At 35.7% G+C, this 25442-nt stretch overlaps 2 protein-coding genes and 2 long non-coding RNA genes across 5 annotated transcripts; 3 read left to right on the forward strand and 1 right to left on the reverse strand.

Moving 5' to 3' along the window:
• The first annotated feature begins 1187 nt into the window (after positions 1-1187).
• LOC135770937 (galectin-9C-like) lies at positions 1188-7875 on the forward strand. 2 transcript variants are annotated; one of them, XM_065280878.1, is made up of 12 exons: positions 1188-1354; positions 2030-2118; positions 2369-2576; positions 2995-3111; positions 4150-4179; positions 4325-4351; positions 4494-4520; positions 4718-4747; positions 5716-5745; positions 6410-6498; positions 6584-6740; positions 7238-7875. In XM_065280878.1, the coding sequence occupies exons 1-12, from the start codon at positions 1319-1321 to the stop codon at positions 7382-7384; spliced, it is 987 nt and encodes a 328-aa protein (XP_065136950.1). In that variant the 5' UTR covers positions 1188-1318; the 3' UTR covers positions 7385-7875. The 2 variants fall into 2 exon arrangements, with proteins under 2 accessions (XP_065136950.1, XP_065136951.1); XM_065280879.1 differs by lacking the exon at positions 4494-4520.
• Positions 7876-16943: 9068 nt separating this feature from the next.
• LOC135770432 (galectin-5-like) lies at positions 16944-25133 on the forward strand. The gene is made up of 4 exons (XM_065280128.1): positions 16944-17138; positions 17454-17542; positions 24604-24757; positions 24973-25133. Exons 1-4 carry the CDS (start codon positions 17133-17135, stop codon positions 25117-25119), a joined length of 396 nt encoding a protein of 131 aa, XP_065136200.1. The 5' UTR covers positions 16944-17132; the 3' UTR covers positions 25120-25133.
• On the forward strand, positions 18083-19780 carry LOC135770938 (uncharacterized). Its single transcript, XR_010542802.2, has 3 exons — positions 18083-18205; positions 18357-18492; positions 19415-19780. It is a non-coding gene; the product is annotated as an uncharacterized lncRNA (long non-coding RNA).
• Positions 19986-23581, reverse strand: LOC135770939 (uncharacterized). Its single transcript, XR_010542803.2, has 2 exons — positions 23502-23581; positions 19986-20610 (listed from the first exon to the last, which is right to left on the reverse strand). It is a non-coding gene; the product is annotated as an uncharacterized lncRNA (long non-coding RNA).
• Positions 25134-25442: the final 309 nt, after the last annotated feature.

The following is a 25442-nucleotide window of genomic DNA, read 5'->3' on the forward strand; positions in this document are numbered from 1 at the left end:
TTTTATTTCCATTTGTTCTCCTTTTGTATGTTGTATGCATATATGTTTATAAATGCTCATTACACTTTAAAAAATACAAGCCCGCTGGGTTGTAATTTAAAGCAACACTATGTAGTTTCCATGTAAAAATGACTTACAGCTCCCCCATGTGGTTGAAAAGCGCAACAGTGCCTGGTATCAGACAGTCTTCTGCAGGCAAGGGGAGGGGCGGGGCTGTGTTTCCTACCCTCCACCGCCACTTTCAGAGTGTGCTTGTAGCAGCTAGGAGGCTGCTCAGGTTGCAGCAACAGTACAATTTGTCCAGTTAAAAGTTGTTCTATCACTAAAATAATAATAGAGACATTATTTAAAGGTAAAAAAAACTACATAGTGTTGCTTTAATATGGTGAGCTGTTTCAACCCTAAATGCTGGGTTATTTTAACTCATTGTTTAACCCACTGCCGCTTTTGCATTAGAACGGTATGAGATTCTGTTGAGACCAGATCTCATGCTCTCTCGCTATTTTGTGCGGCTGAGGCCGAAGTGCATCAGAGTTACTTATTTCATGAAGTGTCCCATATTTAACAGAAAATAAAAGAGAAGAGATCCTGATCTGTTGTTGTTGGCTTGTATTCTGTGAAGGGATTATTCACGACCTACAGTTTCACTCACATCTTTTAAATATGTTAACTTTTATTATCACACTCATATTACACTCAGGAAACTATGGTTATTTGTTATCTGCTGCAAAGTTGTGTATTTCTATATGAGATAACATGCAATGTTTCCTTGCTACATGCGGTTTAAGTAACACATATACTACAGGGACAGGTAGTAGTGAGAGGTAGATGCTTCAGGTCAATGAGAGAGAGTGAGGAGCCTCACAAACTGGAGGTTTTAATATAGACAGAATGCCGGTTGGCAAAAGTTTCCCGTTCTTGCGTGTTCACTCTTCTTGCTGCTGCACTTTTTTTCACTTACTGTTACTATTATATACTATTATAAACTATTATAAAGGTAGGGCTGTTTCTGGTTGGAAGACAAACAGCCTTGAACACTACAGAAACGGCGACTCGTTGACTCTGCTATTTTTCGTATCTGCCGCTACGATAACAGGAAGTTGCCATACACTTTGTTGACGTATTTCCATTCGAAAAATGCGGAAGTGCGTAAAAGGTCTATAGTTTCCTGGTTTTATGGAGGAACCTGAAGCCGTCTGTGGATGGTTCCTCTTTAATTATTACCTTGTTCTCTTTTCATCATATCATCACTTAGAAATTTGGTGATCAGTCTTAAATAGCAGTAGCTGAAGGTCTACATACTGTAAGAACTGTCAGAATGGCATTTAATCAACAACAGCCGTTTTACAACCCGGTAAGAAACCTGTAGTTTTTTTGTCTTTATTAAAATATTTTTTTCAATGATGCAACATTTAACTATTAAATCAGCAGAGGACTTCTAATATATTTTTATTAATCTTTTACTGAGTTCTCAGTACACTCAGAAACACTGTAAAAAACTTTAAACTTAACAAATTAAGTTTTAACTTGTTATGTCAACTTATCACAAGTCAAAACTATAAGTCTAATTGACTTGCATAACCAAGCTGTTGTAACTTTTTAACAGTGTACAAAAAGCTTTTACTGGGGCAGTATTACCCTTTCAAAACACATATCTGTTCTCAAATGGTACATATTAGGACTTTTTAAAGGGTACTGCACAGTGACAGCTTTTGTATCTTTGTTTCTGCAGTATCAGGACTTTACGGTATTAGTGGTTAGACTTTAACAAAATAAAGCTTTTCTATTTATGTACAGTATTTATGGAAACAATTCTCAAAATGTTAAACCACATTCAAAAATCAAATGCTTATTTTCAAATACCCATATAAATACTGGGTTGCTTCAAAAAGTGGACAAACCCAACCACGATTAAATAAACTTAAAAATTGGTTTGAAAGTGTACATATTTTGATTGTCTTTAAATAAACAACAGGAATTGTACACATATACTAATGTGTTTTGGATGGTATTTGAATCTCCAATACAGAAAATCCCATTTACTGGTTCAATCCAGGGAGGCTTGCAGAATGGGAAGAGTATTATCATAAGTGGACGGGTTTTGCCATGTGCTAACAGGTGAGTATTTCTATGTAAGGGAACCCATGGTATATGTAGATAAAAACGGCTAATTGTAAGGTAACAAAAACAATACCGTTCATTATGTAAGGTCTTTGTACACCACATAGTTATGTATATTATATACCTTTTTATCAAGAGATCCTTCTAAAACACTGCACCTTTAAACACATTTACATATACTTTCCCATTCCCATTGTTTTTCATTTGCCATGAGTTCATAGCTCAGTTTTCTCTCTATGTTCTGTAGATTTCATGTGAACCTCCATTGTGGTTCTCATTCTGCATCAGATATTGCTCTGCATTTTAATCCACGATATGAGCGAGGCTCTGTGTATGTGGTGCACAACACCTGTCAGAAAGGTTGCTGGGGTTCAGAGGAACGCAAGTATGAATCTCCTTTCGCCTTAGGTCATCCGTTCACCCTCCAGATCCTTGTCACCCAGGACACATACAAGGTCATTCACTTGCTTTCAGATCTGCTTTTCTGTTGCAAAAGATAATGCATGATGATGATGAATCAATAGTGTTGCTCATTGGGGAGATCATTGCGTTAACTGGTCATGGGTCATGAGTTTGATTTTTTTACATATAAAAAGTAAATACACTCTCTTTGTCCCAAAGGGTGCATATTACTACTTAGTACCTCAAAGGTACATATTGGTACCAAATGTAAACATGTCTGCATCTAAATTGTACATATTAGGAGATTTTTATAAAGTTCTATTCCAGTGACAGCATTTGTATGTTTCTGAGTGTAAATTGCACTGTAATTTGCTTTAAATTACAAAATGCTTTAATGTAAATCACCTGTTCGAGGGCTGTTTTACTTTACTGATATAAATAAGTGAATGATATTGTTTGTTTTCTATATAGATAAGCACTAATGGGAGACACTTCATGGACTTCAAACATCGTATTTCATACACTCAAGTTGACACCATCTCAGTGGGTGGAATGGTGGAGTTGAATTCTGTTGTCTTTCAGAATCCTGTAAGAACAAAACAATGATGCTACTGCATTATAGTGATATGTGGGCCGTTTCCCAGACAGGGTTTAGGACTAGGCCTTGATTATACTTTTAAAGGTGCAATGTGTAAGAAATGCAATATAATTTACATAACTATATTATCAGTGAAGTATAAAGACCTTCAAAATTAATTGTATTGATTTCATTACCTTAGAATGAGCCGTTTTTATCTACATACACCACAGGTCTCCTTACATGGAAGTCCCCATTATGTTTCTACAGTAGCCTTAAAGGACAAACTGACCTGCAAAGCGCGTTTTGTCTCTCTGTTGTCTCAGATGATGTTAGTCCTGTAGCAGCTACCATAGCTTCTTATTGTGTTTCGAAGTTGAGTTTGGTCGCAATTCGCAATCTCACAACTAGATGCCGCTAAACACCCATACTGGACCTTTAAGCAGTTTTAACAAACATGCATTACAAAAAATCATTACAAGTGTGCATCTACAGGAAATAAAGGTCATTGATATATTTTAAGATATGTAAGCAGTGCACAAGTTGTTTTAGTTAAGACCGCCCAGACATTCATTTTATACTGCATGCCTAAGTCCTGTTTGGGAAACCCCCTTATGGTGTGCTAAAATGTATTTGGTATTACAAGATTTTATATTAAACACTGTGCTATCAAAACTTTTTGGAAAACTTAATTCTTTTTAATACTTTGATACTGGAAATTCAAGCCAAATTTAATATATTAATTTCATTGTATAAGCTTAACAACTCTCAAGAGGTCAAGTTCACTTTTATGAGCAAAACAAATGGTCTCAAGGATACACTTTTGCTTAAAAGGTTCTTCACAGGGATGGCATAAAAACATTTTTAATTCCTCAAAGAACCATTTGTTTAAAAACAATGCTTAACATCTTTTTGTTTGATATTTTATATAAAATATATATTCTTTAATTTTTAAGTTTCATAGTTGGCCTACTGTTTTATCACAATGATGTGTATGAAATTATATATTTAGTGCATTTTAGTAATATGGTCGACTTCTTTCTTGGCAGCCCTTCTTACCTCCACAGCCTGGTTTTCCTGTAAGTATCACTTTGTTTTTGTACTGTTGAGATGATAAGACTGTGTATGTCTTGCAGCCTCTTTAAAGCCACTTTATGTTATCCTTTCAATGTTTTTGTGTTTATTTTGTGCACTTCAGTAATATGATCAACATTTTCTTGACAGGCTTTTCCTCCACAGCCAGGTTTTCCTGTAAGTACTATCACATACATTGCTTATGTAGTGCTGTTGAGATTATCTTTTAAAGCCACTTTATACAGTATGCATTCTTTTCTCAAGGTTATTTGTGAATATTTGGCCCATTCAAGTAATATGGTCAACTTTTTCTTGGCAGGCTTTTCCTCCACAGCCAGGTTTCCCGGTAAGTACTATCATAATATTTCTGTAGTGCTGTCACTGTTAAGTAGTACCATGAATGTTTTGCAACATCTTTTGAAGCCACTTTATATGTTATCTTTTCAAGGTTATTTGTCATGCCTGGCTAATCATTTAAAACAAAAATAAAGAGTTGACATTTTTAGTTTAAACAAAATAAACAATTAAGTTCATTTTTTACAGCCTCAGCATGCCATACCTCCTGTATGTGGGGTAAGTCATGTAAAATGTTAATGTGACAACAACCACAACCATAAAGTCCTACAGTCGTTGGTTATACATGCATGCACTGCAAAAAAATGATGTGTTCATTTTTTACACATTGTGTGTCATGTCATTCAAGGCGTTATTTCATGGTAAAATAAATGAAAGGGCCAACACAAGTTGTGTTAAAAACAGTGATTACAAAGTAATTACGTTATTGTAATTCCACTACTTTTAGCGGTAATGCGCATATAACAATTTTTTTTTTTTTAAATCAAGTAACGCAGTTACAATTACTGAAACACATTAAATGTGTTGTCCCTATACTAACACATCTCCTATGTTATTATTCATTGTGCCGCCCACCACGGTCCTGCAACATTAGATCAGAAATGTCTTGTCTGCAAGTGTTCATTGATCACAAAATAGAGCAAAACGAGTAACCAACTCATTCAAATTTCAGTAATTGTTACTGTGTTACTTGATTTAAAAAAAATACTTCGTTACATGCTCATTACCGCTAAAAGTAGTGGAATTACAGTAACAGAATTACTTTGTAATGCGTTACTCCCATCACTGTTTTCATCACAACTTGTTTTGACCCTTTCATTTATTTTAACACATACGGGATTAACACATCATCTTTTGCAGTGTGGTTATATAATGAAATGCAATTTTACATTTCATGTTTGAAGTGGTAAGGACAGACTTCTACACAATGACATTGAGTAAACCGGGTCTCATGATACAGATTAACTTTACCACATGTCATCATTTATAATATCCTGCTTTATTACTCACTTTTACTTGTCAGCATTTATAAAACTGCCACACTGTATGCTGCTGTTTTGGTGTCATAGTTTCAGTCAGTGTTTTGGTGTCATAGTTTCAGTCAGTGTTGTGTGATCACAGTGTGGTTTTCTTTTATACAGAACAGAAGTAATAAAAAGTTTTTTTCTCTCTCTCTCTCCTTTCAGTTTCCTTCATACCCATCTGCAGTCGGCTATGTAAGAAAATTTCACATCACAGAAAGTTACATCACATTCACATGAATCAGCTCAACTATGAATACATAAATATATTCAGACATATTATGCTTAAACAAATGCAGAATTTAGCAGTTCTTCAATTCTTGCACTGTACAAACATTAAAAAACTGGAGTGCGATACCTGATAAAAAGATAAACAAAATATTTTATATATTAAATTATAAAATTTTGGTGTAGTATTTAAGCTTAACTCATCTAAGCTTCTTGACATTACATTAACCTCAGGCTGTTGATCACTTGTATTTTAAGGTTAATTTTTATCACTGCTGGAGAAAGTCACTTTATCACCCTGTGTTTATTCCCCTTTTGAGTTCTCTCAGATTATGAAACTTCTCTTCTGGGATCATATTTTTATGTCCTATGGGTTATATAAGTGAGGTTTCCTCTATTAATTCTTTTATCTTATAAATCTATGCTGACAAATAAAATGTTTTATCATCACCATGATTTTGTTACAGGAATTTCACAAAATTTAGTTTCATGAAATCATTTGAATTTCAGTATAAATGAACGATAGTTCATATGCAATCTTACAATATAAACATGTTCTGCTTTATGTATTTGTAGACTGTGCACTTTACTGTTTAAAAAATATCCTTACATTTTTTTAACCCATGTGTAGACGATCCCATACAAAACGATAATCAACGGTGGATTATATCCTGGCAAAAACATTCTCATCCAAGGAATTATTAACCCTAATGCCAAGAGGTTTGACACTATTGACATTTTCAATAATCTGTCATCCTTAAGGTGTAAAAATGAAGATTACTGAACTTTGGCTTTTCTCTATCAGAGTAGCGTTTAACCTGTGTCACAGAACCGGGATTGCATTGCACTACAATCCCCGATTTGATGAGAATGTGGTTGTTCGAAACAGTCATAAGATGGAGAAGTGGGATGCAGAGGAACGGTTTGGAGGCATGCCATTCCAAAGAGGACAACCTTTTCAGGTAGACAAATAAACATTTTTGTTATTTCTGAACAGATCATTTTTTATTTAAATGGTCAGATATTTTTTATATTGCCTTGTTACATGTTCGAAAAAACTCTGGGTCTTTATGATTTCTGTTAAGATTTATCGACTCGGTTTCATAGACAAGGCTTAAACCTAGTCCCAGACTAAAATGTATGTTTGAGCTGTCTTAACTGAAAAAAGTGCCCTGCCATATATCCAATGCAATCTAATGGCAATTCATTCATGTTATTTGAGGTGGCTAAGTATTAATACATAAGACCACACTTTTGTTTGCTTTTGCTCCTATAAAGTTGGGGTTAGGGATGGGGTTTCATTATAATTTATACAAATGCAACAGTAATGTTTCACATTTATAAAATATAAATATATTTAAACTAAGGCCTAGTACTTGTAATCCATGACCTGTGTGTGATACCGGTCCATCTTGTGATCTTGAGAAAAATCAATTATATTGTGTTTTGTATGTTTCAGGTCACCATCACTTGCAATCCCCATCATTACAATGTGTTTGTCAATGGCCAACAAGCACACACTTTCAATCACCGTTACACAAATCTGCATGAGATTGATATTTTGGAGGTTTGTGGGGATGTACAGTTAACTTTAGTGCAGGTTTAACAAGGATTTCCTTTTTAATAAATCCCCATAAACCATATTTTTAGCAAAAGAATGGACAAGATGTTTTTACTGTGAAATGCAATACCCCAAAACTATTCATTATAATTATAGACTGAAACATCACCAAGTTGCAGTATTATATATAGTGGTCTGTTTATATTATAAAAGTCAACTCTTCTTTGTTTTCCTCATAGCTCAAAGTAAACTGGATTTTGTCAGTGATTATTCATCTAAATAATGTTCACCTTCAACAGTTAAGGTCATCAAGGGCACTCTTATTTAAATAAAATAGATACATTTTATACAAAATTGTGTCTGTAAAGTGTAAGCATTTGCACCTGTAAACAATATTCTCAGCTTTTTCCAAGGAGCCGGGAAGGCAATAACAATTTATTCAGTATTTCCATTAGAGGATCAATGTGGGTTTTTGTTAATGTAGTGATCTTAAAAAGTTGTAAGGTTGTTATACCAATTAAATAATTTAGACAAAATTGCAGGGGCGGGGCCAGGGGGGGCACGGGCCACCCCCACAATTTGATTGGCCACCCCAAGTGCCCCCCCTCCCACACCATCAGTCTCGTCAGTATTAATTATGTACTAGTGGTTTTGCTTTTCTTAAAATAAAACTTCATATTTTACAGGGCTTTGATTTATTTATATTACATTTTTTTATTAGCTTAAAATATTAAAATATAAATTTTTGTGGAGGCTCCGCCTATGAAAAATTGTCTAGACCCGAGGAACCACTCTACCGTGACATGTTGTTATCGGAGTCAATTAGTAGGCGCACACTTATAGTAACGAACGGTGGTGGCACCAATAAAAAGCAAGGAAAAACAAGGAAAAACACAGAGGACGGAGAAAGGAGTTTTATGCAGATAGTGAAAAAGGACAACAAAGTCATAGGTGAGTGAGCTGAGTTTTGATATGTTTCCTTAAATGTGGAAACCTGCGATTAGTAAGTTAGAGCTAGCTCCTCTCTGTTACTGTCGAGAATGCTCATTACTAAAGTTGAAGACAACCTAACGGTACATTAAGAATATATAAAGTCACGTTTGCCTTTGCGTTTGTAATAAATAGTGGTGTGTTAGATCGCAGTTTATCCATACGGATCAGAACCCACGTTTCAACCCGCATGCGATTCGATCGCGGATTAAACAGGGATAGTTTATAATTTACACGTGTTTTAAAATGTTAACCTTCAAGTGCTTTTAAGCAATTTAACACTAAAAAGGCACTAAGTGAGTAGCTGTATGCAAAGACAGGTTGAATGTGTCCGGTCCCGTTCCAATCAGACGTAATCCTCCCTATATCCTTCAAATATTGATGTGTAAACTTTAGGGAGAGTTGCGCTATTGTATCTCATAGTGTATGGAATAGATCAATGAAAAACAACGTAACGTTTTTATGTGGAGTGACTGTTTAAGCTGCGCCGTCTGTGTGTGCATGGGTTTATTTAAGACGACAAGTGCCCTCAATAGTCGACACACGGAGAGAGCTTTGCGTTGATTCGGCGCATGCAAAAACATTAACATGTCATACGACTATGAATAAACGTCTAGAATTTCCTCAGCCTCTAAACTTTCATTGCTATTAACTGTTTTCCTTTTGTTAAGTAGCCTACATTTTCTGTTGCATGAAGCAGGTTTCACTTTCAGGTGCACAGGCTTTGCAAACTCTAGATAAAACACAAAGTTTAAACCAAGCATTGTCCAACATCTGATCCTGATCTAAACCAGTTTGGATTTATCTGGATTTGTCGACTCCAAACTTACTCTGAATTTTGAAAATTAAGAGTTTGTTGTTCAAATGCAACAGACCACAGCCTCAGAAGCATATTTAAAGAAAACAACATAAACATGATTTTTTTCTATACATTAACTCACTGGGGCTCTGTGCAATATGCCATTTAATACAACCAAATGTTAGGGATGGCGAAAACAAAAAATTTTCTTGACCGGCCACCGAGCCTCATTGGCCGGTTGAAACCGGTTAACTGATAGGCCTATTAGTTTAAAATATGCTATGCTATTTAAAATAAACAGCCATTTCGAGCCGCGCCTGCAATTTCGCAACTCGCATCTCTCTGCGCTCTGCTTCCGGCTCACACACACACACAGACCTCACAATACTTTTTAAATCCCCTACAGCGCGAAACATGAGTCCCGCAAACGGCGCCGTGCTTAGTTTCGAAATAGTTTAGGTACTAGGTGATCGCGTTGAACTTGAAAACAGAGGTGTCAAGTAACGAAGTACAAATACTTCGTTACCTTACTTAAGTAGCTATTTTGGGTATCTATAGGGATTGTTAATGTACGTCACCGCAGTGTTGCATTATGGGACGTGGGCGCCATGTTTAGAGGCACCGCCGACCGCTATGCCATTTAATTGTGGGTGTGTTAAGCTAAAACTAGGTAAACTTGAAGAAGAACCGAAGAAATTTAGGAGTTTGAAAGAAAAAGAGAAGGGACCCTATCGAGAGAAACTAAGTGCTACTGCCAAAAAACTTTATTTGGACAAATAAACAACAGATCCATAGGATTTAGCAGCCCATGACTGGATTACGGATCCAGACGCACTACCTCCGCTCACATATCTGTTATTATTACCTTGTTTTTGGATTGAGTGCATACACTTTGCAGGAGTTTAAGAGCTATAAATCCCTTCAAGCTCATATTAAGATGACATTCTTCTTTCGGAGTTTTATGACGGTTGGCAAACCAGCTAAAAGATATATGCCATTTACTTACAATGTATACGTATCTTAATGAATCTATAAAAAAAATCCGTTTTATTCTGTGCAATGAATCAACACATGTTCATAAAATGGCACTTCTGTTCTTGGCCAAGTTATTAAAACAAACAAAATGCTAAATATTCAGCTAACGTTATGTTATTTCAAAGTCACAAGCAGTGGGTTTGAGCAGTTGCATTTAATAAAAAATATTTGTTATAATCGTCAAAATTGTCTAAAGATTTATTTTTATAACTCTTGTGGTTATGTTGATCAGAAAATGAATGAATAACGTTACATAATTTACATTTACAAGTTAGTTTGACAGTGTTAGCATAAAAACAAGACAATTTAAGTGGTTCTGCTTTTATTAATCACAAATTACTGAATGACTGAAAATGCAGCAACACACTCTCGCTGATGCAGGGATTTTTTTGAAAAGTAAAAGTTTTTTCTCCTGATTGCGGCAGGCAAACCACGCGATCCGGCGTCTTTTCGTCAGCTCCTCCACCGGCTTCCCCCAAATAAAAGTATTCAAAAACGTATTCCGTTGTTCAGTTTCCTCCCTGAACGATCGTGTGACCTGCTGTGGCAGTTCTTGATCGAGCAGTACTGACCAAACATATCGAAGTTTATTAAAATCTCGACAGAAAATACAAAAACAACCTCCAACACACTAACTCAAATACAGCGGGATAGGAGGCGATCCTGCAAATATGGCGGATTACTCATAATGCCACACGGCGTGACGTCAACTCCACATTCCCTATACTTTACTGGAGTAATTATTTTTCAGACGACTTTTTACTTCTACTCCTTACATTTTCACGCAATTATCTGTACTTTCTACTCCTTACATTTTAAAAATCGCCTCGTTACTTCTATTATTTCGGCTTGTTTGCTTTTTTCATTCCGGCTTGTCATCGTTAAAAAAACCTATCTTGATAAATTGCATCATCCAGATGAATACGATTGTGGTTGGATGAGAAGTATAAACATACACCATTCCGACACCCTATTGGTTTGAACGCAATCCCCGCCCCCCAGCTGAGTGCAGATGATCAAAAGTTTGTTCGATGCTGCTGCACAGAGAAACATAAAAGAACCGCGAGAGCGATTAGAAAGCATGCGGAGCAGTTTGCTCTCGCGATGCTTTGATATCATCCGCCATCCGTTTGTACAGTAACAGAACGCGGCATTCTGTCTTCAAATGGAAAAGTACGAAATAAAACTCGCGCATCACTTTCAGGTCAGTTCACATTCACAAGCCTGTGTAAATATATAGCTGTCTGCTGACACCAACTCATCTGTGTGATTTAAATAGTGTAACAATACCAATTTATATCATATAACTTCAGTTGTTCAACTTAAATGACATTGTGCTGCTTTGCGTTTTGAAGCATGGCAAATATATCTATGCTAAAGACATCTGTTGTTTTGTATATGCTTATAACTACCCTAAATTGTATTTGCATTAACAAAACCTACTTAGCTGAATGCTTGAGTGTTAAATCAATCAAACACATAACCATACATACCAACTTTTGCTTTTGTTAATATACATCAGCTGTTTCCTTAAACCTGACTTTTTGAATTTACTTACAAGAAAGATATTTAGTAATTCTCCTTAATTGCTTGGATTTATACTGACTAAAGTAAAGTATACTAAAGTCCATTAGCTACACAAGTACAGATACAGGAATATAGGCTATAATATATAATTGCATATTTGTATAATTGTAGTTTGTGTTGCTGTCAAAATAAAATTTTAAATGAAAACAATACTAGCATATTTCTATTCTCACACATACTATAGTTGTGTGAGATTTTGTTGTTTTTTAACTAAAGAGGGCACCACTGTAGAAGTTTTGCCAGCAGCGGCCCTGCTCTGAAGTTTGACTTTTTGCACCATTACAATATTTATAGGCAACTAGTCATCATATCTTCCTCTCTATGGAAGACATGTTAATGCTCAGTAGTACACATATGTGGTTCTTTAATGCAGTGGTTATCAAACCTTTTTTTTTCGCGCCTCCCTTGTGTACAGTGGATTCCTTCACGACCCCCCAAAGAAAATGTATGACATAAACATTCTAAAACTTACAATTTGAATTAAACAAAACATATTAAATTATACAATGTATTGCTTTTGTTTAGTAGCCTTATTTTTTGAGGTTTAATTACACAGAATTTATAATAAAGTAATGTATTTCATAAAATATTATAAAACTGGGGCCCCTGGCACCATCTCGCGGCCCCCAGTTTGAGAACCACTGCTTTAATGTATTTGTTTGCATTGTATTAAAATGCGTTCATTTTTAATGTGCATATACCGTATGTGGTTGAAACAGATAGTCTATTGCAGGGGTAGGCAACATGGAGTGCCGATGTCCTGCAGTGTTTAGCTCCAGGTCTAATCAAGCAGACCTGAACAAACTAATAAAGGTTTATAAAGTCACCTGAAACTACAGGTAGCCAAGGTTTTATAAGGGTTGGAGCTAAAATCTGCAGGACATCGGCACTCCAGGACTGATGTTGCCTACCCTTGGCCCTAGTGCATCCCAAATTGTTTAACATTAACATTTTTAATATAACACTATAGTTATTATGGCCTTAGAAACATGTTTTAGAGGAGATAGGGTAGTGCACAAAAGGCCCCTGTGGTGCGGCCTAGGCTTTTTTCCGTAATGAAATTTTTTCCTTACATTACTTTTACTTTTATACTTTAAGTAGTTTTGAAACCAGTACTTTTTCACTTTTACTTGAGTAAAAAGCTTGAGTTGATACTTCAACTTCTACAAAAGTCTTTTTTAACCCTAGTATCTATACTTCTACTTGAGTAATGAATATGAATACTTTTGACACCACTGCTTGAAAATAAAGGCGTTTGTGAAGCTCATTTGAAAATTGCCGCGGCTCATTTAATAAAATGACAGCTCAGCAAGAGACTGCGCTTTAGTTTGGGGTAGTAATATTAAAGACATAGGATGATCATCATCACCTTTTCTGTTACCACTGAAATATAGATGTAATGTATTTCCAAATCTAAACCCATCTTATGCGGAATGTTGCCTAATAGACTGCAACACGATAAAACCAATGGATTAAACGGGCACCTTCAGAATGTGTAAAAGCACCGGCCAAAGCAGGTCTCGCACTGTTTTTGTTCTAGAACAAATGCAGCAAAGATATTTAATGCTTGTATGAGGCATATAGGCCTACGCTGAGTTTTATTTATTTATGATGAGGTGTGTTCTAATTAACTAGCAATGCTGACATCGCGGGCACGCGCGTCGAAATTCTGGGTCGAAGAATCTGTTTCAGCCCACGCAGTACTTTTAAATGTGTGTCATGCAATATCCACTTTTCGCCGCAAGGTTGTAGTATGTTTTTACTAAATACGACAATAAATAGGTCAAGTCCGACCACCGGAAGCGTTTGATATTTTTAACTTTCAACTCGGAGGTGTTTTTGATTCACAGCAACTGTTTAAACATTTGTGTCAGTTTCAACCGGGCGGTGTGCTTCCACTAAGCTCTGGTCTCTAATGAAAGGTAGATGGACCCAAATAAATATCTTTTATCTTGGTCCTGAAACATTGTAGTCTGAGTCTATGGTGGAGAAGGTATTTAAATAAACCGCGGAAATTTGGTAGTCACGTATCTATTAATAGACTACAGTGAACGCTCTGTCAGAACGTCCACTGCAGGAATCGTTCTAAAAACCATAGTTACCATGGGTCTGATGCACATTCCAACTAAAGTTTGATGCCCATTCCAACTAAAACAGTAAATGTTTATAATTTATTTTGAAAGTACTAACAAAATTCTACCTTCTGTTAAAATTTCATGCAAATATCTGATAAAATGAGAGAGTTACAAGCAAAAACTTGTGAATAAGCAGCATTTCGGTCACACACATTCCATAGACATCCATATATAACTTTTTCCCCTGATTTCTAATATTAAAAATATCATAACTTTCTCAATACTCAACAGATTTTTACAATCCTTGTTTCTTTGCAAATGGTAATGTCTGCTCTGTCTAGTCATGTGATAAATTTAGAGTTTTGGGGTTTTTGAAAATTTTGTCATCATACCTAAATTAACAATGCAATGCAAGTGAACGCGCAGTGCCGGCGCCTTCATGCACGGACCGGTAATTATATACTCTGCTATATTTGCTTTTTATTTAATAAATACATGCATTTGGTTGATTAAACATTTATTAAAATTAAGATACAATTTATACAAAACGAAATTCACTTCAAAGAAATGCTTTCTACAAACCAAAACTTAATAAAGTGGTAAAAATCATGGCTGAGGATTTACAGAAACAAAACTTACTCTGCACTTTACTGTTAGCCTAAAAGACATAAATGTTAATAATTTGGAACACAACCAGGAGAGACTTTAATTTTAATTATTGTATTACTGTATTTTATTTACTATTCGAATAAAGGAATTTATCAAAAAATAGCCTGTAGCATTTACTTTTCGCAAACCTTGTGAACATGCGAAACCAAAAGCAGTGACCTCGCGCCAAATGTTTGTTTATTGGTTTATAAAGTACAAACAGACCAGTTATGAAAAACTGAGTGTGAGGGATTTGTTCACTTCACACAAAAAGATCTTGGAAAGAAAGAGATGACTAACTGTAGTAGGGTTTAGTCCACTGTCTATAATAGCCTAATTTACAGATCCCTTTTTTTAACCGACAACCGACAACTTTGACCGGTTAACGTTGATACGGTCAACCATCGGTCAAACGGTCATCGGTTAACATCCCTACCAAATGTAATATCTTTATTAAGATGATATGCGGACAACATTCAACTTTAGGAAATAAATTAGTTTATGACTTGACAAAGTAACTGAGAAAAATGCATTATTATTTCTTTAGGGACAGACAGACAGTCAGATACAGGCAATAGGACCAATGAAAAGGTCTCAAAAAATTCAGAATTTCTTCATTTTGAAGAAAAAAAGAGAGATAGAAGCAGAAAGGCATGAGGAGAAGGAAGAGAGGAAGACGCAGCAGTAGTCCACTGACTTTTCTGCAAACCAAGGTATGTGTATTACATGCAGAGACCAGAGGGAGGTTAAAACAAAAACACATCAGGAGGTTTAAATGTACTGAATGTATCAGGATACAGTATACAGTATTGTTACCTTCAATGTAGGGCAAGTTACACTAATTCACTGTTTATATGTATTTAAATGTGCCACCCCTCTCTAAGTCTGTGCCCCAGTCCGGCCCCCCCATGAAAAATTCTCTAGACCCGCCCCTGCAAAATTGCTGTGTTATAATTTGAGTGTTTTATGCAATAGGACACATTTTATCAAATAATTTTTAAGATTTAACAACATTAATTCCATGCACTTGTGCTTTATTTTATTTACGATATGATACAGATTTTGGAGGCCAAGTTTGGTGATATTGATTCTGATACCGAGATATATGAGCACGTAAAACTTATAAGAACATGTATCATGTGTAAGCATAATGCTTGATTTGTTGCAGCCTTTTTATATGTATTTTCCTCATACTATCTTCATTTGAAGTTTTGTTATGCATACTTGTGCAGAGATATTTTCAAATGCATTGAATACAGTTGTGACAAGGGATTGCAACCATTTTATTTTTTAGGAAGGAAATATGATGGAGAATGCATTTAACCTTAAATGGCCCGTTTTACTTGATATCACCATTATGTTGGCTGCAAACCAATGTTAATTTTCATGAGGTATTGCCACACAAGGCTGTCTTATCTAACTACAATAATATATTAAAATTAATCATGATTTTATGATGGTAAAACTATGCTGACTATGTTTTTTGGAGGATTGATATACTATTTGTTTTGCCATAGTTTTACTACAAATCATGAAGTGAAACAATGGTACATTTTACTGAAAATCTCATATTTAAACTGCGGTTACTGTAATAAAACCATGATTATTTTTCTCCAGATTATGTTTTTCAGTCATCTGATCTTGCTTAATAGATGAACTCCCCTTGAATTTCTAATCTTTCTTGCTCAACCCACTCCCTTCCATCCTTCTCACGTCCCAGCTACGTTTTAAAAGGTTAACCTTCATGAAAATTCAACATGGTTTTATGCAGATTAAACAAAAAATGTGCTTACAAATTCACCATGGGTTTTCTACAGTAACCATAGTAAATGGTTTTACAAATGGTAATCAATACACCCCTAAAAAATAAAACTGGTTATTTTACAAGGAATGTAAGCTCTGAACCGCAGCATGAGATAAAAAAAACATGATGAACTTAGGAGCTTATGAGAACCATGACCCTTTAAGATGGCCACTTCTTAGGGCCCAGAAAAATAAATAATACAATATACATCTTCATGTATGCACATATTCACTTCTCTTTGGTTTCACTGCACCTCAGCAATTTCATATTTTTGGAAATTCTCAGTTACTAAAGATCATTTTCTAGTTTGTGGTTTCAGCAGATTGGATGGAGATTGGCAGCTCATCCAGCATAGAGGAACCAAAAGAGTTTACCAAAAGTTACTTTATGACAGATGAGCTAGGTTTTATTAGTGCAAAAACAAGGAAATTAATGTTGGTTTGACAACCTTTATAATGCATTATTTCCAGAAAAGGCACATAATATATTATACTCAGTAGACCTTATACCCTGGTTTATTCTGCAATAACAGTCGGTTAGGTGTGCATTTATTACACATCTACATTCCACATGATTAATAAATAATTGAAATGTGGGGGGTTTTGGTGGCTGTTAGGTGTTTAACTTATGTTTTCATGAGAAAGGATTTTTTGAATTTTCCTATAGTGACCCACTGACTATTTGATTGAAATGTTGATTTCTGTGGAATTATGTGGACAGATTTGATGCCTATAAAAGGAGTTTGGTCTAGGGGTGGGACTTCGATTATTTCTATTTAAGCAACTGGACATTGTGCATTAGTTTAAACTGTGCATTGATCGGTCTTGTATACCCAGCTAAAGACTAAGTGACAGAATGATTGTAAGTTACAAATATTTATTTATTTAAAAAAACTGTTCTTTATGTGGCTTTAAATTTCTAGACTTTAAATTTCTAGTTTTTACCTAACTGACCAAGTAGGGATGTTTATTTCCAAAGTGCTTAATGTTTCAGATTATCTTTATAATTTTATGTTCTGACTTCTTAGCTCAGGCTCTTGTGAATGCCAATATTTCTAGTGTTATTTTATAAGTATGACAAGTTTTTTTTCACTTTTTTAAATTTCACAACTTGAAAATATATATATTTTTTACAGTAGATCTTAAATAATATTTTACATTTTTTAACCATAATCAGCCAGTCCCTTACAGAAGCATTATCAATGGTGGACTGAAACCTGGAAAAAGCTTTACCGTCCGAGGAATGGTCACCCACAACCCTCACAGGTTAAACAACATCAGACACTGGAGAGAATATATGAAGAGCTCAGATGCAAAGGCCTCTTAGCATCACCTCCATCATTAAAGAGATAATGTATGGGGTGAAAATACTGCCAAAACTTCACACACACACAAAACGTGTTTTACTCGCGCCCAACGATTCACAAACAAACTCAGTGTGGTTTGCAAATACAAAACATCATTCACAAACTAATGCATTTTGTTCCGCAAATAAGAAACGTACCTATCAAACAAATGCAGTATGTTTTACATATACAAAGAAAAGTATTTCTTTTATGACAAAAATATCCTCCAAATACAAACTAAAAATCTTTCAAGTACGAAAAAAAATCCTCCAAGTACAAACTAAAATCGTTCAAGTACAAAAGAATCCTTCAAGTATAAAAAAAAATCCTACAAGTACAAAACAAAATTCTACAAGTACGAAAACCTGTCACGTGACTTTTGGCACTAATTTTCCGCCTTGCTGATCCACACACACGCCTTCAGATCCACACACATGCTTGTAAAATGGGATGTAATTCGCACTCCACAACAGCAGGTGGCGCTGTTACCGACTTGCTTGCCGCCGCCACGGACATGGAAAGAGAAGAGAAGAAGAAACGCTAGCGTGAGGAGGGTGTTTTGAACACGATGAGCTGCCAACAGGTGAGTTTGCAGTCGTTGTTGGTGAAAAATGGTAACTAAACTCCAGTAATGTCTGTCGTGGGTAGTGTGAGATATATATTTTGCTTGATAGTTTGCTTGATCTGTCAAACGTCACACACCTCTTCAGTTGTCATTATGCATTTCTGCCCAGACTACAAGCTAGTCTTGATGTCTTCACCAGTGGATGGGATAATCACCCACTTAGAACTGAGGGTAACCTAACACCAAATCAGCTGTGGGAGATGGGGAACATTCAGCATGCTATGGCAGAACCAGAAAATGCAGAGGTAAAAGGGAATGTCTGGGCCATTTTGTGCTTCTATGTTTTAAGTTTGTCAGTCCTGAAAAGCACTTATCTGAAGAGAGTAATGTACTATGAAGCAAGGTCAACATAGTTGTCTTTCTTTGTATGAGCATGGTCTGAGTCTTATGTTAATCTAATTTAGATGATTTGTTGAATTCGTGGTGCTTTTATTATTACTGTGCATACCCTTTCAGTGCGTTCCACTGGCGCACACACACATAGCTGTTACAAATGAGATGCAGTGATGTACATTGCTTGTTTTTCATACTGAAGTGATATGCTCCACCATTAATGCTCAGTTAACTTTAAATGATCAATAACTTAATTACTAAGGCCTGTCTAACATTGCTTGGCCATCAAGGCTCACACCAGCAAACTCTCAGCGCACATGGGTGTTGCATTATTTTTAAGCTGAAAATTGGGACAAAATCTGCTCCATTGTTTAACCCTTGCTGAAAAGTACTGTACGCATGACGTATGTGTGAAGATTTTAATCGAATTAAAGTATTTTCAATCAGTTTTAAGAATAAAATTGCCAATGGGTTTTATGCTTTACATCAGTGGTTCTCAAAGTGGGGTCCCCAGTGGTCCTTGACAGAGATTCAAGGGGGCTTTTATTTTTACACACACACCTTTTTAATTCCGACTTTTTCTATAAATTTTAAGACTTTCTATAATATTGACAATTTTTCCACAAATTTCTATATAAATTTTACCAAAAATGCATCCCACTAAAATTAATTTGAACATACATGACTTTGTCAATGTTATTCAGTCTCAGAATAAATATTGTTTATTTCTTGCGTTTGTTTCAAAATGATATCAAATGTGGTCCAGCACCTTCAAGTAAAAATGTTTGAGAACCACTGCTCTACATAAACACTTTACGTTTTTTTTTTTTTCAGGGATTGTACCTACCACATTTGGACTGGGAGGACAGTGGCCTGCCTGAGGAGCCACAACATGGTGTCACTGTTCCTGAGATGGGCAATGTACTGAGTGATGAACAAATGGCAGCACTAAGGAGAGATATAAATCCCCTGGGACACTCCCAATCACATGGCTCAGACATCTACCTACTTACCGTCCAGTATGTCCAGCAATTACTAGGCTTACAGTAAAACCTACTAGGCGAAGGAGCTGATTTTGTGCAATTGTAACACAAATACACACATTCTCTACATACACATACATTTGGGACACTTATTAACATCTCTATCGTTTCTTTTCACACTAAAACCACAATAAATATTTCTGAATCAGTTTTGTAATGAGAGCACTGTCATATTTTCATTTTAGTTAACATAAGGCTACTGTGAATGAACTTATGTATTTAGAGTTTGCCACACTTAACCCTTTAACATTAAAGACGAGTGATGCAAGAAATACGTTTTAACTGTTTAAAGCTTTCCTCAAGCAGTGCTAGCAGCGGACTAAAACTTTCAGCTCTCTAAATGTTCAACTCAAAGACATGAAGATTGTTTTCTTTTTATTGTAGTGTGAATACAATACAATCTTAAAACATCTTGAGGGTTTGAACAACAACAACAAAAATACAGAAACTTAAGTTTAACTGACAACAACAAACAACCCAGGAGACAATGCAACATGGTCACATTGGGGGAAATGTTGAAATAAAAGGTTTTGAAGGTGTCAGAAAGATGATTAAAAAGACTAAAGACCTGCATCAGATTTTAGAGTGATGGGAAAACATAGAAGGACTCAAAGATAAAGGCAGATGAAGACATTCATTGAATTCTTTGAATACATTTGCACACTGTTTGTGGAGGTAAAGGGGCGTAGTCTTAATTTGATATCCAACACTGAACAAAAACATGAATGAGAACTGCCCCTTTGAAAGAAGCTACATTTTAGCATTGCCATTACACCAATCCAAATCCAGTGTCACATGTTTGAAGGCAGGCAATCAGTTCTTCCTTAAATACAGTGAAGTCTTTGTAGCGGACAGGAAGACGGAGGGTCTCGAAGCACGTGGAAGACTTTGGCAGACTACAGTCAGTCACCTCTAACGTGAGAGTAGTTGTAGGAGCCTCCCATCCAACCCAGAACTTCATGAGTGCCTTCAGTTCATCACTGGATGCTACAAAATAGAAAAGTATAAATGCTCAAAATGATAGAGAATGCGTTATTTTATACACATTGCTGATGGTTGTAAAATCGTTTTATTGAAGAACACCACCAACCAAGATTTTACCTGACAAGTATTAGCTATGTAGCTGATGCAAACACTAGATTTTATCATTACAGATACAACTCAGTTTTATAGAAAATGTTCTAAACAAGCTTAAGAGCCATACAGTTGCATTTATGCAATATAAAAATGAAGAACCTGGACAGTGTTTTTTTTTCAGATATGCTATCAGCCATTGTTTTAGATTTCTGGAATGATCTCATTTCAGGTTATCAACAGAAGGCTGGCTGAACATATTTGTATCTGGAAAACCTGCACTCGCCAGGTTCTTTTGATAAACAGTATGGCACTCTGACTTTTGTGAATAGTTTTGAGTATTAAAAGACTCTATAAGGGTTGTGAGATATAAGCCAATTTTATATTTTATATTAAAGCAATTTTCAGCTAAATAAATACCATCTACTAAGTAAGAGAACTGATCATTTAAAGCTCACAAATTCAAATCCAAATGAAACACTCAACACATTAGTATGCACACATTTTATCTGTTCACACTAACTTAGATATAATTACTAACCAACATCTCAGCAATATTGTAATGGGCTGTGTAATCACTGTAGTTGTTTGTGTTCAGTTAGGTTGTACTGATGGGTGGCGCTGTCAGAGGCTGTGAAGCCTGTTAGTCAGTACAGTTGCCATGGCAACGGGGTGTGTGATGAGCACCTGTGATTGGTGAATGGTTCATTGTTGTGGGGCTCTGATGAGAAAGAGTTGGGAGAGATGTGTTGAGTGCTAATGTTAATAGCTATATTGGTCCGTGGACCATTCGTTCTTTTGAATTTCAATTAAGAACGAAAAACAATAAAATGGAGAAACACAATGTGTGTAAGTGTAGCATGTTGCTTAGATGTGTATTGTGTGATTTTGGAAGCAGTAGGCCTAGGCTCAATAACAGTGAAGCTATTTAAATGTAGGCCTATCTTTGCATCCACTTCCAGTTTTACACTTTGTAGACTAGGGCTGGGTATCGATTCAGATGTTCCAGATCGATTTGATTTCGATTCACAAGCTATCAAATCGATTCAATTTCGATTCTCGGTTCGCTTTTAGATTCTCTGGGCGGTTTTTATACTCAATTCTCGATTCAACTCAATGAATATAGATTTAATACAAATACTATATTTATTTAAAAAAAAAAAACAGTGAACATAAGTTTACAAGTGGGTAATTAATAAAAAGAAATGAAGAGCTATTAACCTCTTTTATTTTAGGTACACTTGGGTACATTAAAACAGAACCCATCTCTAATTTTCAAATGCATACAATTATGTTAAATACAATACAATTTTGATGCAAGATGAAAGTCGCATTCCTTAAAAAAATAAATATGAAAAAAAAAATCGATTTAAAAAAAAAACGATTAATCGATTTTTTTTTGCCCAGCCCTATTGTAGACAGTAATTACAAGCCTGCTTTTTACTTCCATGACTAAAAGATAACAGGTTTTAAAGGTTTTAATAAAAAAATAACAATTTCAATATAAGGGAAAAACAACACAATTATTTAACATTAATCTTAAACTGGGGATCTTCTACCTCCGCTTAGTTTTTCAGTTTACAAAGTCCGTCATCTAAATAGGGATTAGACATAGCGCCAGCGCAACTTGCTTTTAAAGGGAATGAAAGCTGTGACTCTCATTGGTTTACTGCACGTTACGCCCAAATTACTCCCATTACAATAGGACCTTCCCTTTTCGACCATGCGCTCGGCGCAAAAATGATTTTTCCCGTCGTTAAATTAGCAAAAGTGGATTCGGACACGCCCATTTAGACGTTGCGCTGTGCGCTTTAGACAATGCGCTTAGATCGTTAAAATAGGGCCCTAAAAGTGCATGCATTGAAAAAGATAGGCATTCATCTAAGTTGAGGTAAAAAGAGGCATTTTTCTTTAAGTGTTTAACATACAATAAAGTCAATAATTTTCTCTGGGGCGATCTCTCTCCTCAGGACGCAAAAACACCGTGGAACTGCAGGTAAGCACTGCAGCTTTTACATTTTTTTCTGCAGCTTTTACATTGGGACACGTAATAATTTATTTTCACGTGACTATTAAAACACATTGTGAGATATCGCCACTGATATATTTATAAGAAGCATGCAAAAAACATCTCTCTGACACTTATAAAAAAACTGTTTTATGTAGTACTGACAAGAACAAAGTCCAATAATAAAGCGAGTGCTCGTACTGCGTTAAGATTAAATGGAAAAGCAATAGTATATAAATAAAGTTTTATTCAATTTTACCTCGCGCCAAAATGACAACACAACAGACACTAAATATGAATTAGAAAACAAGTAATAGTTTCATGACACCAAAAAAGGCGCTCTTTACTAATCAACTGCAGATTTGAATATTATACATATATATTCTCCCTGAACTAACGTTAATCTTAAAACTACACTTTATGACCAAATGGTAATATTAAGAAACGGCTATTCGCTCTATTGAATTATTATGACTTATGAGATTCAAAACAGCCAAAAGTGTTACATGTCATTCTGGCCTTCAAATCCGCGGTGGAAGAAAGTAGTTCCCAAACAAAGAGGCTTATAAAATAACTCCGTTGTTGTTTTTTAGTTTCTTTTTTCAAACGTGTGCCGTCGAACTATTGTATAAAGCAATATCGGCCTCGTGCCTCTGGACTAATCACAGCCGTGACAATATAAACCAATATCACACTCCTACTCGAGCGACATTGCTTAAATATATAACTCTACCCACGACAGGTATGTCTGGAGTTAAGTTAACATTTGATTTTTCACCAACGACTGCAAACTCACCTGTTGACCGCTCATCGTGTTCAAAACACCCTCCTCACGCTAGCGTTTCTTCTTCTCTTCTCTTTCCATGTCCGTGGCGGCGGCAAGCAAGTCGGTAACAGCGCCACCTGCTGTTGTGGAGTGCGAATTACATCCCATTTTACAAGCATGTGTGTGGATCTGAAGGCGTGTGTGTGGATCAGCAAGGCGGAAAATTAGTGCCAAAAGTCACGTGACAGGTTTTCGTACTTGTAGAATTTTGTTTTGTACTTGTAGGATTTTTTTTTTTTATACTTGAAGGATTCTTTTGTACATGAAAGATTTTAGTTTGTACTTGGAGGATTTTTTTTCGTACTTGAAAGATTTTAGTTTGTATTTGGAGGATATTTTTGTCATAAAAGAAATACTTTTCTTTGTATATGTAAAACATACTGCATTTGTTTGATAGGTACGTTTCTTATTTGCGGAACAAAATGCATTAGTTTGTGAATGATGTTTTGTATTTGCAAACCACACTGAGTTTGTTTGTGAATCGTTGGGCGCGAGTAAAACACGTTTTGTGTGTGTGTGAAGTTTTGGCAGTATTTTCACCCCATAATAATGGTATTAACCGAACGTTTTGGCATAAAGCCTACTGTATGCTTAACAAATACTTTTGCTTCGAATCCACTTAATCCACAACCTCAGGCCATTCAGAAATACAGATTTGTTGAAAGAATCCATTCCAATGTCCAACATGGACCACATTCAAACTTAGGTCACTTGTGAGTACTTAGACAGGAATACAACCCGAATGTGGCAGTCACATGCATCACTGTTTCCCCTATGTGGGTTCGGTTTTTAGCTTTTGCATGCAGACTTTTATCATTTCCAAAGTTTCTAGTTGCATCTTAATTGATTATTATGTTTTGTCTAAAGAAGTGGATTTGATGGGGAGGTTTTAGCTAAAAAAGCTTGTAAGCACTAAGAGGGGTTGCAGCGAAAGACAGTCAAATTACAAGTTACTGGTTTTTGCATCTCTTTAAGGTTTTTGCATCTGAAGTCTTCATATCTTCTGTTTAAAAATATTCTGCTTTTTATTTTTCTCATTGCGTTGTCTGACTTTTCATCTGTTTGCAATTAGGATTGCATTCAACCTGCGCCACTCATACGGGATTGCATTTCACTACAATATCCGTTTTGATGAGAATAAGGTAGTGTGCAACAGTTGGGATGGTCTGTGGGGTACAGAGGAATTTCCTGCAGGGATGCCATTTAAAGAAGGTCAAGCCTTTGAGGTAAGAAAACCTTTATATCAATGGACAGTGTCTATATTGAATGTAGTAGGACATCCTAAAAATTGAGTAGTTTTTTGTATATATGTATATATTTATTTTAAATGATAAATTATTTAAATTATATATTTATACTATTAGAGTAGTCCCAGCACAAGAGTTTAATCACGTGGTTGCCTTGAAACAATATTGCATGTTATTTTTCTATGTTTTTTCAGATCTACATTTTTTGTACTGATGATTCCTTCAACGTGTTTGTGAATGGTCAACATGTTTGCTCTTTCAAGCATCGCTTTTTGTCATTGAATGACATCGATGTTTTTGAAGTTACTGGAGAATTGCAGATAGATCATGTGGATGCTTAGTGAAGTTTTCATCTATTTTAGTCAATGTAGAAATATGTTATAATGCATTTGCTTGGTAATTTTATTGATTACTTTGTCTCCTCTTGGTTTGTACTGTATACCAGTACACTGCATTGACTGATTCTGAATATTACAGAAAAATAAAATAAACATTATGCAAAAGCGTCTTGTTATTTTCTTGGTCTCAAAACTATGGTCTTGGTCTCGATTTCAATGGTTTTGACCAGGCCTGCTAATGATGGATACTTAATGGATCGCTTCTGACACCCTGAGGCTGTTGTCAGGAGCTACAGTGGGTACTGAAAGTATTCAGACCCCTTTAC

The sequence above is a fragment of the Paramisgurnus dabryanus genome, chromosome 8, assembly GCF_030506205.2.
Source record: "Paramisgurnus dabryanus chromosome 8, PD_genome_1.1, whole genome shotgun sequence".
NCBI lineage: Eukaryota > Metazoa > Chordata > Actinopteri > Cypriniformes > Cobitidae > Paramisgurnus > Paramisgurnus dabryanus.

Bases quoted from the DNA above. Each gene is read 5' to 3' on its own strand.
- LOC135770937 (XM_065280878.1), top strand. From the start codon at position 1,319: ATGGCATTTAATCAACAACAGCCGTTTTACAACCCG. The intron at 3,112-4,149 runs GTAAGAACAAAA...CTTTCTTGGCAG, and splicing joins CTGTTGTCTTTCAGAATCCT to CCCTTCTTACCTCCACAGCC. The intron at 4,748-5,715 runs GTAAGTCATGTA...CTCTCCTTTCAG, and splicing joins CCATACCTCCTGTATGTGGG to TTTCCTTCATACCCATCTGC.
- LOC135770432 (XM_065280128.1), top strand. The intron at 17,543-24,603 runs GTTAAACAACAT...GTTTGCAATTAG, and splicing joins GTCACCCACAACCCTCACAG to GATTGCATTCAACCTGCGCC. The intron at 24,758-24,972 runs GTAAGAAAACCT...ATGTTTTTTCAG, and splicing joins AAGAAGGTCAAGCCTTTGAG to ATCTACATTTTTTGTACTGA.